The 11,347-nt window shown below is 70.3% G+C and overlaps 2 protein-coding genes and 1 long non-coding RNA gene across 3 annotated transcripts; all 3 read left to right on the top strand.

The window, feature by feature from the left end:
• Positions 1-630: 630 nt before the first annotated feature.
• On the top strand, positions 631-6,436 carry TINF2 (TERF1 interacting nuclear factor 2). The gene is made up of 7 exons (XM_067314989.1): positions 631-760; positions 1,511-1,682; positions 3,768-3,875; positions 3,969-4,070; positions 5,273-5,399; positions 6,066-6,166; positions 6,357-6,436. The coding sequence occupies exons 1-5, from the start codon at positions 741-743 to the stop codon at positions 5,333-5,335; spliced, it is 465 nt and encodes a 154-aa protein (XP_067171090.1). The 5' UTR covers positions 631-740; the 3' UTR covers positions 5,336-5,399; positions 6,066-6,166; positions 6,357-6,436.
• Positions 6,437-6,522: 86 nt separating this feature from the next.
• Positions 6,523-7,563, top strand: LOC136995185 (uncharacterized). Its single transcript, XR_010886783.1, has 4 exons — positions 6,523-6,579; positions 6,682-6,737; positions 7,364-7,406; positions 7,492-7,563. It is a non-coding gene; the product is annotated as an uncharacterized lncRNA (long non-coding RNA).
• A 630-nt stretch (positions 7,564-8,193) lies between these two features.
• Positions 8,194-10,791, top strand: NEDD8 (NEDD8 ubiquitin like modifier). Its single transcript, XM_067314960.1, has 4 exons — positions 8,194-8,271; positions 9,029-9,076; positions 9,922-10,004; positions 10,575-10,791. The coding sequence occupies exons 1-4, from the start codon at positions 8,254-8,256 to the stop codon at positions 10,789-10,791; spliced, it is 366 nt and encodes a 121-aa protein (XP_067171061.1). The 5' UTR covers positions 8,194-8,253.
• The last annotated feature ends 556 nt before the right edge of the window (positions 10,792-11,347 follow it).

The raw sequence follows: 11,347 nt of genomic DNA, 5'->3' as shown, positions 1-11,347 counted from the left end.
TCCTGGGGGTTACTGGGAGCACTGGGATGGGAAAAGGAGCCCTGGGGGCCATTCTGGGGGTTACTGGGAGCACTGGGAGGGGTTACTGGGAGCACTGGGGGTTACTGGGAGCACTGGGAGGGGCACCAGGACCAGCCCAGGGGTCACTGGGAGGCAACTGGGAGCACTGGGAGGCCCCGCGGGAGGGGGGGAGGGGAGGGGGGAGGGGTCTCAGTCCGGCCCCAGCCGCTCCCGGGGTGACGTCATCGCCGTGACGTCACCCCCGCGGGAGGGGGAGGAGGGAGAGGGCGGAGCCAGGCCCGGACGCCTGGGTCCCTCCGTGCCTTCCCCCTCCCCCTCCCCCACCACCACGCTATGAATAAACCGCTGCTGATGAGACGCCGCCGCTGTGACGTCATTGCGGGGGTGACGTCATTGCGGGGTGACGTCACGTGGGGGGGAGGAACGGAAGGCGCCGCCGCTGCCCGGAGCCGGCGCGGGCTGATGGGGGGGGGGGGCGGGGAGGCGGGGCCGGCGCAGTGACGTCACCGCGCGGGGCGGGGAGCGCGGCGCCGCGGGCCAATGGGGACGGGAGGGGGCGGGAGGGAAGCGGCGCGCGGCGGCGCGCTGACGTCACTTCCGGCGCGGCGCGCACGGGGCGCGCGGAGCCGCCGCTGCCCTCCCGCCGCCGCCGCCGCCGCCGCCGCGGGGCCCGCCCGGAAGTGACGCCGCCGCCGCCTCCCTCCCCCCCACACCCCGGCATGGGCGGAAGTGACGTCAGGTGAACGGAGGGGGGGGGGGGAGACGGACGGCGGCGGGGGGGGGAGGGGAGCGGCACGGCGCCGCGTGGGGGCGGGACTTCCGGGTTCGGGGCTTTGGGGGGGGAGGTGCCGCGGCGGGACCTGGGGGCGGGGCTACGCGCCCGGGGGCGGGGCCAAGGGGTCCCGGTGGGTTTAGGGAGCTGGGGGCGGGGCCAAGAGCCTGGGGGCGGGGCTAGAGACGCAGCAGCGGGCTGTGGGCCTGGGGGCGGGGCTTAAGGCTGTTGGGCGGGGCTTGTGAGATTCAGGGCGGGGTTATGGGCCTGGGGGCGGGACTAAAGGGCCAGGGGTGGGGTTATGGGGCTGCTACAGGGCTTCAGGGCTGGGGGGCGGGGCTATGAGCCTGGGGGCGGGGCTTTGGACCCAGCCATGGCCCCAGGGGCGGGGCTTACAGGTATGGGGTGGGGTTAATGGGCTGGGGGCGGGGCTAAGGGCCTGGGGAGGGGGTTACAGGGCTGCTACACGGCTATGGGGCTGGGGGGCGGGGCTATGGGGATGTGGGCGGAGCTTAGAGACTGTGGGCGGGGCTAAGGGACCATTGGTGGTGCCATGGGCAGGACCATGGGGCTGGGGGTGTGGCTATGGGGCTGGGGGCGGGGTTACTCATTTGGGGAGGGGTCTGTAGGTGGGGCTATGTGGCCCCCATGGGAGGGGCGGAGCCTCACCGCTGACCCCGCCTCCTCCCCCCCCCCCGCGCCGGTTCCCCGCCGCAGCCCCAGCGTGGCCCTGCGGCTGGCGCTGGCGGGGGCGTGGCACGTGGTGCGGGGGCGGAGCCTGGGCCAGTTCCCGCGGGTGCTGGGGCTCCTCGAGGCCGTGGGGCGGGCGGCGCCGGGGGCCGTGCGCTACCGTCATGGCGCCCGCCTCCGCCTGGGCCTCCAGGCAGCCGTGAGTATCCCCCCATCCCCCGTGCCTCTCCCCGTCCCCCGTCCCTTTCCCAGCATGCACCGGTCTCCCCAAGATGGCCGCCACCTTCCTCCCCCTTCTCCACCCGGCTGCCCAAGATGGCCACCACCTTCCTTCCAGGCCCCCCAGGATGGCCACTGCCTCCCGCCCTCCTCCCCCGGGGCACCCAAGATGGCTGCTGCCCCCCCAAGATGGCCACCAGGCCCCCCAAGACGGCCACCGCCTTCCCCCCCTCCTCCCCCGGGGCACCCAAGATGGCTGCTGCCTGCCCAAGATGGCCACCAGGCCCCCCAAGATGGCCACCGCCTTCCCCCCTTCCTCCCCTGGGGCACCCAAGATGGCTGCCGCCCGCCCAAGATGGCCACCAGGCCCCCCAAGATGGCGACCGCCTTCCCCCCCTCCTCCCCCGGGGCACCCAAGATGGCTGCTGCCCTCCCCCCCCATTCTCCACCTGGCAGCACAAGATGGCCGCCACCTCCTTCCTTCTCCCCTGGGTCTCCCAAAATGGCCGCCACCTTCTCCACCAGTCCTCCCAAGATGGCCGCCGCCTCCCTCCTCCTCCGTTGGGGCACCCAAGATGGCCGCTGCCCTTCCCAGTGTGCTCGTGGCTCCTGGCACCCCCAACATGGCCTCCATGCTTCCCAGCGTGCACTGGGCTGCCCAAGATGGCCGCTGCCCTTTCCAGCATGGCCGGCCCCCCCTTCCCAGCATGCACCAGGTTACCATGGTGGCGGCCATGCTTGTGGGCTGTCCTATGGCAGCTGCCATGTTCCCATGATGCTCTGCAGTAGCAGCCATGTTGACTCCCTTCCCCATGGCGGCAGCCATGTTTTTCCTGCCTCCTTTTTTTTTTTCCATTTCCCATGATGCCCTATGGCGGCGGCCATGTTGCCAGGGCGGCGGCCATGTTGCCAGTGTTCTCTGCTGCGGCGGCCACGTTCCCAAGCTGCCCCGTGGCGGCGGCCATGTTCTGGGGGGTGGCGGCCATGTTCCCAGGGGAGGCAGCCATGTTCCCAGGACTCCCCATGGTGGCAGCCATGTTGTTTCCTTGCCCGGTGGTGGCGGCCATGTTCCTTGCATGTTCTTCTATTGTTACCCACATTGCCCTGGGGTGGCGGCCATGTTCCCAGGGGAGGCGTCCATGTTCCTGGGGGAGGCAGCCATGTTCCTAGGGGAGGCGGCCATGTTCCTAGGGGAGGCAGCCATGTTCCTGGGGGAGGCAGCCATGTTCCCAGTGGTGGCAGCCATGTTCCCAGGACTCCCCATGGTGGCAGCCATGTTGGTTCCTTGCCCTATGGTGACGGCCATGTTCCCTACATGCCCTCACACTGTTACCCATGTTGCCCTGGGGTGGCAGCCATGTTCCCGGGGGGCGGCGGCCATGCTCCCAGGATTCCCCATGGTGGCAGCCATGTTGTTTCCTTGCCCGGTGGTGGCGGCCATATTCCTTGCATGATCTTCTATTGTTACCCACGTTGCCCTGGGGTGGCAGCCATGTTCCCAGGACTCCCCATGGTGGCAGCCATGTTGGTTCCTTGCCCTATGGTGGCGGCCATGTTCCCTGCATGCCCTCACACTGTTACCCATGTTGCTCTGGGGTGGCAGCCATGTTCCCGGGGGAGGCGGCCATGTTCCTGGGGGAGGCAGCCATGTTCCTAGGGGAGGCAGCCATGTTCCCAGGGGAGGCGGCCATGTTCCCAGGGGAGGCGGCCATGTTCCTAGGGGAGGCGGCCATGTTCCCGGGGGGGCAGCCATGTTCCCGGGGAGGCGGCCATGTTCCCGGGGGAGGCAGCCATGTTCCTAGGGGAGGCGGCCATGTTCCCGGGGGGGGCAGCCATGTTCCCGGGGAGGCGGCCATGTTCCCGGGGGAGGCAGCCATGTTCCTAGGGGAGGCGGCCATGTTCCCGGGGGAGGCAGCCATGTTCCTAGGGGAGGCAGCCATGTTCCTAGGGGAGGCGGCCATGTTCCCAGGGGAGGTGGCCATGTTCCCAGGGGAGGCAGCCATGTTCCTAGGGGAGGCGGCCACGTTCCCGGGGGCGGCGGCCACGTTCCCACGATGCCTTGCAGGTGGTGGTGCGCATGCTGCAGGAGGCCCAGCCCGACGGGAAGGTCCTCGACGCCGTCGACTCCTTCTTCCCCGAGGGCGAGACGCCGGCGGCCGCCCAGGGCCACGCCGTGGGTGACGGGGGGGGGGGGACGACACCCACCCACCCACCCACGAGGGGCCCAGGAGTCCCCTGACCCCCCCCTCCCCCTCCCCTTCCCCAGACCCCCCGGGACCTGGCGATGGTGGGGGAAGCCCAGGAGAGCTTCCGGGATCTGGTGTTGGCGCTGTTGGGAGATCGGAGCCGGCGGGCGGCCTACCTGCAGGTACCGGCCCCGGGATCCAGCGGGATCGAGTGGGATCACGTGGGATCGAGCGGGATCGCATGGGATCATGCAGGATCATATGGGATCGCGCGGGATCGTGAGGGATCTCACAGGGTGGGGACACACAAAGGGTCTCCCAGTGCATCCCAGTGTCTCCCAGTGCCCCCCAGTGCCTCCCAGTATCCCCTTAGAGCCTCCCACTGCCCTCCCAGTTCCCCCAGTGTCTCCCAGTGTTCTCCCAGTGCTTCCCAGTGCCCCCTAGAACCTCTCAGTGCTCTCCCAGTGCCTCCCAGTGCCCCCTAGAGTCTCCCAGTGCCCTCCAGTGCCTCCCAGTGCCCCTAGAGCCTCCCAGTGTTCTCCCAGTGCTTCCCAGTGCCCTCCCAGTGCCTCCCAGTGCCCTCTAGAGCCTCCCACTGCCCTCCAGTTCTCCCTAGAGCCTCCCAGCGTCTCCAGTGGCTCCCAGTGCCCCCCTGGGTCCCTTCCAGTGCCCCCCAAAGCCTCCTACTGCCCTTCCGGTGCCTCCCAGTGCCTCCCAGTCAGGCCTGGCTACCCTGAGGGAACCCCGCCAGTGCCTCCCAGTCCTTCCCAGTCCCTCCCAATCCCCCCCAGTGCCCCTCCCCAGTCCCTCCCAGTGTCCAAACCCCCTCCCAGTCCCCTCCCAGTCCTCTCCCAGTCTTTCCCAGTCCTTCCCAATCCCCCCCAGTGCTCTCCCAGTCCCAGTGTCTCCCAGTCCCCTCCAGTCCCCTCCCAGTGCCTCCTAGTGGCTCCCAGCGGCTCCCAGTGCCTCCCATTCCCCCCCAGTTCCCTCCCAGTCCCCCCAGTGCCTCCCAGTCGCACCCCAGTGCCTCCCAGTCCCCTCCCAGCACCTTCCAGTGCCTCCAGTCTCTCCCAGTCCCTCCAGTGCCCCGTTATCCCCCTCCCAGTCCCTCCCAGTGCCCCCAGTACCCCGTTATCCCCTCCCAGTGCCTCCCAGTCCCCTCCCAGTGCCTCCCAATCCCCTCCCAGTCCCCCTCCCAGTGCCCCCCCAGTCCCCTCCTAGTCCTCTCCCAGTGCCCCCCAGTCCCGTCCCAGTCCCTTCCCAGTCCCTCCAGTGCCCCCCAGTCCCTCCCAGTGCCTCCTAATCCCCCCCAGTCCCCTCCCAGTCCCCTCCAGTGCCTCCCAGTCCCTCCCAGTGCCCCCCAGTCCGCTCCAGTGGCTCCCAGTGCCCCGTGGCGCAGGGCCCAGCGGGGCGGGGAGTACGGCGAGCCCTTCCTGCGGGCCCTTGAGCGCCTCTTCTTCGAGTACCTGCAGCGCCTGGAGGGCGCCCTGCCCCAGCCGGACCTGCGCCAGGTGGGCGGGGCCTGAGCCGCGAGGGGGCGGGGGCCTGGGGGAGGGGGCGGGGCCTGGCCCGGGGAGGGCGGGAGGCGCTTGGCTGCTGGGAAGGGGTTGTTGTGGTGGGGGCGGGAAAAAAGGGGGTGGGGCTTGGAGGAGGGGGCGGGGCTCATCACGGGGGGAGGGGCCTGAGCGTGGGGGCGGGGTTTGTGGGTGTGGCCGGGGGGAGGGCGGGACTGGCAGGAGGAGGGGGGTGAGACGGTGGGGAGGGGGTGGAGCCTGTGGGAGAAGAAGGAGTGGCTTTTGCTGGGGGGCGGAGCTTGTGGAGGTGGGCGGGGCCTGGGTAGGGGGGTGATGGGAGGGGGCGGGGCCTGGACTGCAGGGAGCAACCAATGGAAGGGATTGGGGTGGTTGAGCAGCTGGGAGAGGGGGGAGGCGGGGCCTCAGGGGAGGGGGCGGGGCCTCAGGGGAGGGGGCGGGGCACAGGAGGCGGGGCTTTCCCACGCAGGGGGTGTGGCTTGGCAGGAGGAGGGCAGGGGCTTGCGGGACAGGGCGGGTTTTGGGGGGAGAGGAGGCGGAGCCCGACCTCGTGGGGGCGGGGCCTGAGTGCTGGGAGAGGGGGCGGAGCCTTAAGTGAGGAGGCGGGGCGAGTCCCGCCCCCCCTGACCCTGGCCCCGCCCCCAGCTGCAGGAAGCCGTCTGGCGCCACGCCCCGCCCGGGCCCCCGCCCCCGGGAGCTGCCAATCCTGAGCCGGTACCTGGCTGACATGGGCCACGCCCACTGCGGTAGGCGGGGCTTTGGCAAGAGGGGGGGCGGGTTTCGCTCCTGGGGGGCGGTGCTTAACTTTTGGGGGCGGGGCCTCGGCGTGGGGTGGGGCTACGCAGCCAGGGGAGGGATTACTTGCGGCGGGGGGGAGGGAGGGTGGGGCTTCCCCATAAGCCCCGCCCACCCCTCATAGCCCCGCCCCCCTTCCAGGCCCTTTGCCCCGCCCCCTGACCTCCTCCCCGACCTCCCCCCGGACGCCTGGATCCCTCCGCCGGGAGCCGCCCCGCCGGTAAGTGGCTCCGCCTCCCCCCACCTAAACCCCGCCCACCCCTTTGCTGACCCCGCCCCCTCCTTTTTAATGACTCCTCCCCTTCCAGGATCTCAGCCCGCCCTGGGCTCCGCAGGCTCCGCCCTCTCCACGCTCCGCCCCTGGGTGAGTAACGGCCGGGAAAAGGGGAATGGGGGGGGGAGGGAAAGGGAGGGGCCCAGGCGTCCGGGCTCCGCCCTCACTCCCCCCCTCCCCCCCCCACCCCAGAATTCGCCGATGAGGTCGTCAGCGACACGGAGAGCGACGGGTCGACCCGCGGGAAGGTCGGGGCCGATTCCGGGGCCGATTCCGGGGCTTTTGGGGGCAATTTGGGGGTCCAGAGGGGCAATTTTTTGGGCTGGAAGAAGGGCCAATTTGGGGGCTTTTGGGGGGCAATTTGGGGGCTTTGGGGGCAATTTGGGGGGGGTTGTGGCAATTTGGGGTCCTGGGGGGGCAATTTTGGGTTTGGAAGGGGCAAATTTGGGGGGTTTGGGGGGCAGTTTGGGGTCCTGGGGGGTAATTTTGGGGTCCGGAGGGGGCAATTTGGGGGCTTTTGGGGGCAACTCGGAGGCTTTTAGGGGGCAATATGGGGTCTGGGGGGGCAATTTGGGGTTTGAAGGGGGCAATTTGGGGGTTTTTGGGGGGCAATTGGGTGCTTTGGGGGCAATTTGGGGTCCTGGGGGGGCAAGTTTGGGGTCTGGAGGGGGCAATTCGGGGGCTTTTGGGGGCAATTTAGGGTCTGGAGGGGGCAATTGGGGGGTTTTAGGGGGCAATTTGGAGTCTGGGGGGGGGTAGTTAGGGGTCAGGAGACTAATTAAGGGTCCGGGGGGGATAATTAAGGGTCGGGGGGTAATTAAACCCCTGGGGGGGTAATTAATTGCCCCCCCTCGCCCCCCCCTTTTCCCCCCAGGCCGGGCCCCTGCCCCTCCCCCGCCGCGCCCTGCCCCCGCCCGGTGAGTGACCCTCCCCCCCCTCCGATCCCAACCCCCCCCGGTTAATTAATTACCCCCTCCTCATTAATTGCCCCCCCCCCCACAGGTGGACCCAGGCGTCCGGGCCCCTCCCCCGGGGCGGTGCCCCGCGGTGCCAAATAAAGAGCCATGGAGTTTTGCCGCCTGCCACATTTTGCGCCGTCTGCCCCGCCCCCCCCCCGGCCGGGTTCCTATTGGTCCGTCCTCGGGCGCCGCCGCAGCTCATTGGTCCAGCCCGGCCCCACCCCCCACCCCCCCCATTCCGGGTGGTTCAGCCCGTTGCTCTGAACGGAGGGGCTGGGCTGAACCACGTGACCCAGCGGGGGGGGGGAGCAGGGCATAACGGGCCAATGGGGTTCCGGGGTGGGGGTGGGGGGACAGGAGGGGCCAATGGGAGCGTGGGGAAGGGTGGGGGGGGTGCACCACGTGATCAAGCGCGGGGCATGATGGGATTTATCCCCCCTGTTTAGCGGTAAATGGTGTCCGTGTTCCCCCCCCCCCCACGCGCTTCCGCCTTGGTACAGTCCGGAGGGGGGGGCGGGCCGGCTGCGGCGGTGCCGCCTCTGATTGGCCGCGCCGCCCCTGAGCGGCCGCCACGCCGCCCAATGGCAGGCGGGTGGGGGAAAAAGGAAGGCGGGCGGAACTACAGCTCCCAGCAGCCCCCGCGGCGCCCGCCATTTTGCGGCCGGCGGCGCGCTGGGAAATGGAGTCCGCGCGGGGACTCTGCGGTGGGAGGAGTGGGGGGAAGGCGGAAGTGACGGCAAGGCCGGGGGGGGGGAGGGAGTTCGCTTCCGGGGGTCAGAGGTGAGGCGGAGCCGGCGCGGCCACGATGCTGATCAAAGTGAAGGTGAAGCCCCCCGCCGCGGGGGCATTGTGGGGCGGCGGAACCGGCCCGGCCGCGGGGCATTGTGGGAGGTGTGGGGGGGGGGCCCCCCACCCCCGGTGGGGCCGGGCCGCGGGGCATTGTGGGGAAGAGGGGGGCTGAAGGGGGGGGATGTCCCAGTCCTGGGGTGTGTGGGGGGGATTGGGGGGGGGGGAGAGACCAGGCCCGGCCGCGGGGCATTGTGGGATTGGGGGGGACCGGGGGGGTCCCCGGGGCATTATGGGATTGGGGGGGGACCGGGGGGACCCCCGGGGCATTGTGAGATTGGGGGGGAATCAGGCCCTGCCCCGGGGCATTGTGGGATTGCGGGGAACCAGGGGGGACCCTGGTGCATTATGGGATTGGGGGGAACCAGGCCCTGCCCCGGGGCATTGTGGGATTGGGGGGAACCAGGGGGGGCCCCGGGGCATTGTGGGATTGGGGGGGACTGGGGGGACCCTGGTGCATTATGGGATTGGGGGGGAACCAGGCTGTGCCCCGGGGCATTGTGGGAGTTCAGACAACCCCAGGGCATTGTGGGATGGGAAGAGACCGAGGGGACCCTGGGGTGTTGTGGGATTTTCGGGGGGGGGGGGGAAACCAGGCCCTGCCCCGGGGCATTGTGGGAGTTCGGACAACCCCGTGGCATTGTGGGGGTTAGAGGGGCCCTTTGCCGTGCCCCGGGGCACGCTGGGAAGGGGGCGGGGCACTGAGAGGCTCCACCCCCCCCCCCCCGGGGCAGACGCTGACCGGGAAGGAGATCGAGATCGACATCGAACCCACGGACAAGGTAGGAGGAGGTGGAGCCAGGCAGGCCCCGCCCCCGCTTCCCAGCATGCTCTGGGGCTGCCGGCGAGGAGGGGGTGGGGGGTATCCAGCGCCTTCCAGCAACCCCTGGGGCCCACGGTCCTTCCCCCGGCCTCCCACGATGCCCTGGGGCGAGGGGGGGGGTGTCCTCCGGCATCCCACAATGCCTTGGGACCAGTGGAGAGGTCCTTCGGTGTCCCATGATGCTTTGGGGCTGGAGAAAGGGGGTCCTCCGGCATCCCACAATGCCCTGGCGCTGGGTGGGGGTGGTTCCTCCAGGTTCCCACAATGCCCTGGGGCTGGGTGGTGGTGGTGGGGGGGTCTTCCGTGTTCCCATGATGCCCTGGGGCTTGGGGGGGGGCTTCTCCTGGCTCCCATGATGCTTTGGGCCTGGAGAAGGAGCTCCTTTGTTGTCCCACAATGCTCTGGCGCGGGGGGGGGGTTTCCTCCGGGTTCCCATGATGCCCTGGGGCTGGGGTGGTGGGTCCTCTGGCATCCCACAATGCCCTGGGGCTGGGTGGTGGGGGGGTCCTCCGGGTTCCCACAATGCCCCGGGACTGGGTGTGTGTGTGGGGGGGGGTCCTCCAGATTCCCAGGATGCTCTGGGGCTGGGGGGGGGAGGGAGCTTCCCTGGCATCCCACAATGCCCTGGGGCTGGGTGGGGGGGGGGTGGGGGTGGGGGTGGATCCTCCGGGTTCCCAGGATGCCCTGGGGCTGGGGGGGGTGGTGGGGGTGGATCCTCCGGGTTCCCATGATGCCCTGGGGCTGGGGGGGCGGGGCGAGCCCCCAGCCCCACCCCCGCCAGCGTCCCACGATGCCGCGGGGCAGGTGGAGCGCATCAAGGAGCGGGTGGAGGAGAAGGAAGGGATCCCCCCCCAGCAGCAGCGCCTCATCTACAGCGGCAAGCAGATGTGAGCGCCCGGGGGGGCGGGGCCTCGCGGAGGGGGCGGGGCCTCCGGGAGGGGGCGGGGCCTCTCGGCACCAGGGGGCGGGGCCCCAAAAGGAGGGACGGGGCCGCATGGGGGGCCTGGAAAGGGGTGTCAAGGGGGGAGGGAGATGGAGAGGGTGGGGGTGGAGCTTGGAGGGGAAGGGGCGGGGCTTAAGAGGGGTGGGGCTTAAGGGGGAGGGGTTAGGGCAGGGCTTAGGGAGGAGGAACTCAGGGAAAGGGGTGGGGTTTAGGGAGGTGGGGCGGGGTTTAGGGAAGGGTGGGGCTTGAGGAGGGGGCGGGGTTTAAGGCAGAGGGGTGGGGTTAGGGCAGGGGGAGGGGCTTAAGGGGGCTCTCAGGGGGCGGGGCGTGAGGAGCTGGGGCAAGGGGCGGGGCTTGGGTGAGAGGCGGGGCTTGGGAGGGATGTGTGGAGCAGGGGGCGGGCCCTCCAGGAGGGGGTGGAGTCTGTGAGGGGGTGGGGCTCGGGGGCGGAGCTTGCCAGGGGGGCCAGGCATCCGGGCGACCTTTGACCTCCCGCCCCCCCCCCCCCCCCCAGGAACGACGAGAAGACGGCGGCCGACTACAAGATCCAGGGCGGCTCCGTCCTCCACCTCGTCCTGGCCCTCCGGGGGGGCGGGGCCCTCGCGGTGAGGGGGCGGGGCTTGCCCCCACTCGCCCCGCCCCCCCCACCCCGCCTTTCCCGCAGCCCCGGAGCGGCTCCTCCCCTCCCCCCCCCCCCATGTGATGCCTCCTTCACCGCCCTCCCCGTGTAATAAAGCGTCTTGGTGATGTCACGCCGGCTGCTCTGATGTCATTGGCGGGGGGGCCGGTAGCCCCGCCCACTCTGCCTGCAGCCCCGCCCCCTTTCCGGGAAGGACGGGGGGGGGGAATTCCCCTCGATGTGAAAGCCAAAGAGGTGGGGTTTAGCGGCATTGCCCTTTTAATGGTATGGTGGGCCCCACCGTGTCATGCCGTAGCCCTTTTAAGAGCTGGGTGGGTGGGGGCTGTTTTGACACAAAGCCCTTTTAAGAGCGTTGGGGGGGGGGTCCATTTGGCATTGCCCTTTTAAGACCCACCGTGGGGCCCACTAGTCTCCGCCATCACCGCTTGAAGAGCGTCGCCGTTTGAAGAGCTGCCGGGTGGGCCCACAGCGAACGCGGGGGGGGCTCTTAAAGGGGCAACGCCATCGCTGGTGCGGCACTCGCTGCCCGTTGGTCGCCGGCCCCTTTAAGAGCGGCACCGGAAGCGCGTCAGCGGCACCGGAAGCGGCGGCGGGCGCTTGGCCCCGCCCCCCTGCGAGCAGGTCGGTGGCACGGGGGAACCCCGGCG

Source organism: Apteryx mantelli, chromosome 39 (genome assembly GCF_036417845.1).
Source record: "Apteryx mantelli isolate bAptMan1 chromosome 39, bAptMan1.hap1, whole genome shotgun sequence".
Classification (NCBI taxonomy): Eukaryota; Metazoa; Chordata; class Aves; order Apterygiformes; family Apterygidae; genus Apteryx; species Apteryx mantelli.
This window is presented reverse-complemented; position numbering and strand designations above follow the sequence as displayed.

What these genes read in the sequence shown, in the direction of transcription:
- TINF2 (XM_067314989.1), top strand. Translation starts at nt 741, where the DNA reads ATGGGCGGAAGTGACGTCAG. An exon ending in ATGGGCGGAAGTGACGTCAG is followed by an intron (nt 761 to 1,510) that starts GTGAACGGAGGG and finishes TCCCCGCCGCAG; the next exon opens with CCCCAGCGTGGCCCTGCGGC. An exon ending in GGCGGGCGGCCTACCTGCAG is followed by an intron (nt 4,071 to 5,272) that starts GTACCGGCCCCG and finishes AGTGGCTCCCAG; the next exon opens with TGCCCCGTGGCGCAGGGCCC.
- NEDD8 (XM_067314960.1), top strand. An exon ending in ACATCGAACCCACGGACAAG is followed by an intron (nt 9,077 to 9,921) that starts GTAGGAGGAGGT and finishes GCCGCGGGGCAG; the next exon opens with GTGGAGCGCATCAAGGAGCG. An exon ending in ATCTACAGCGGCAAGCAGAT is followed by an intron (nt 10,005 to 10,574) that starts GTGAGCGCCCGG and finishes CCCCCCCCCCAG; the next exon opens with GAACGACGAGAAGACGGCGG.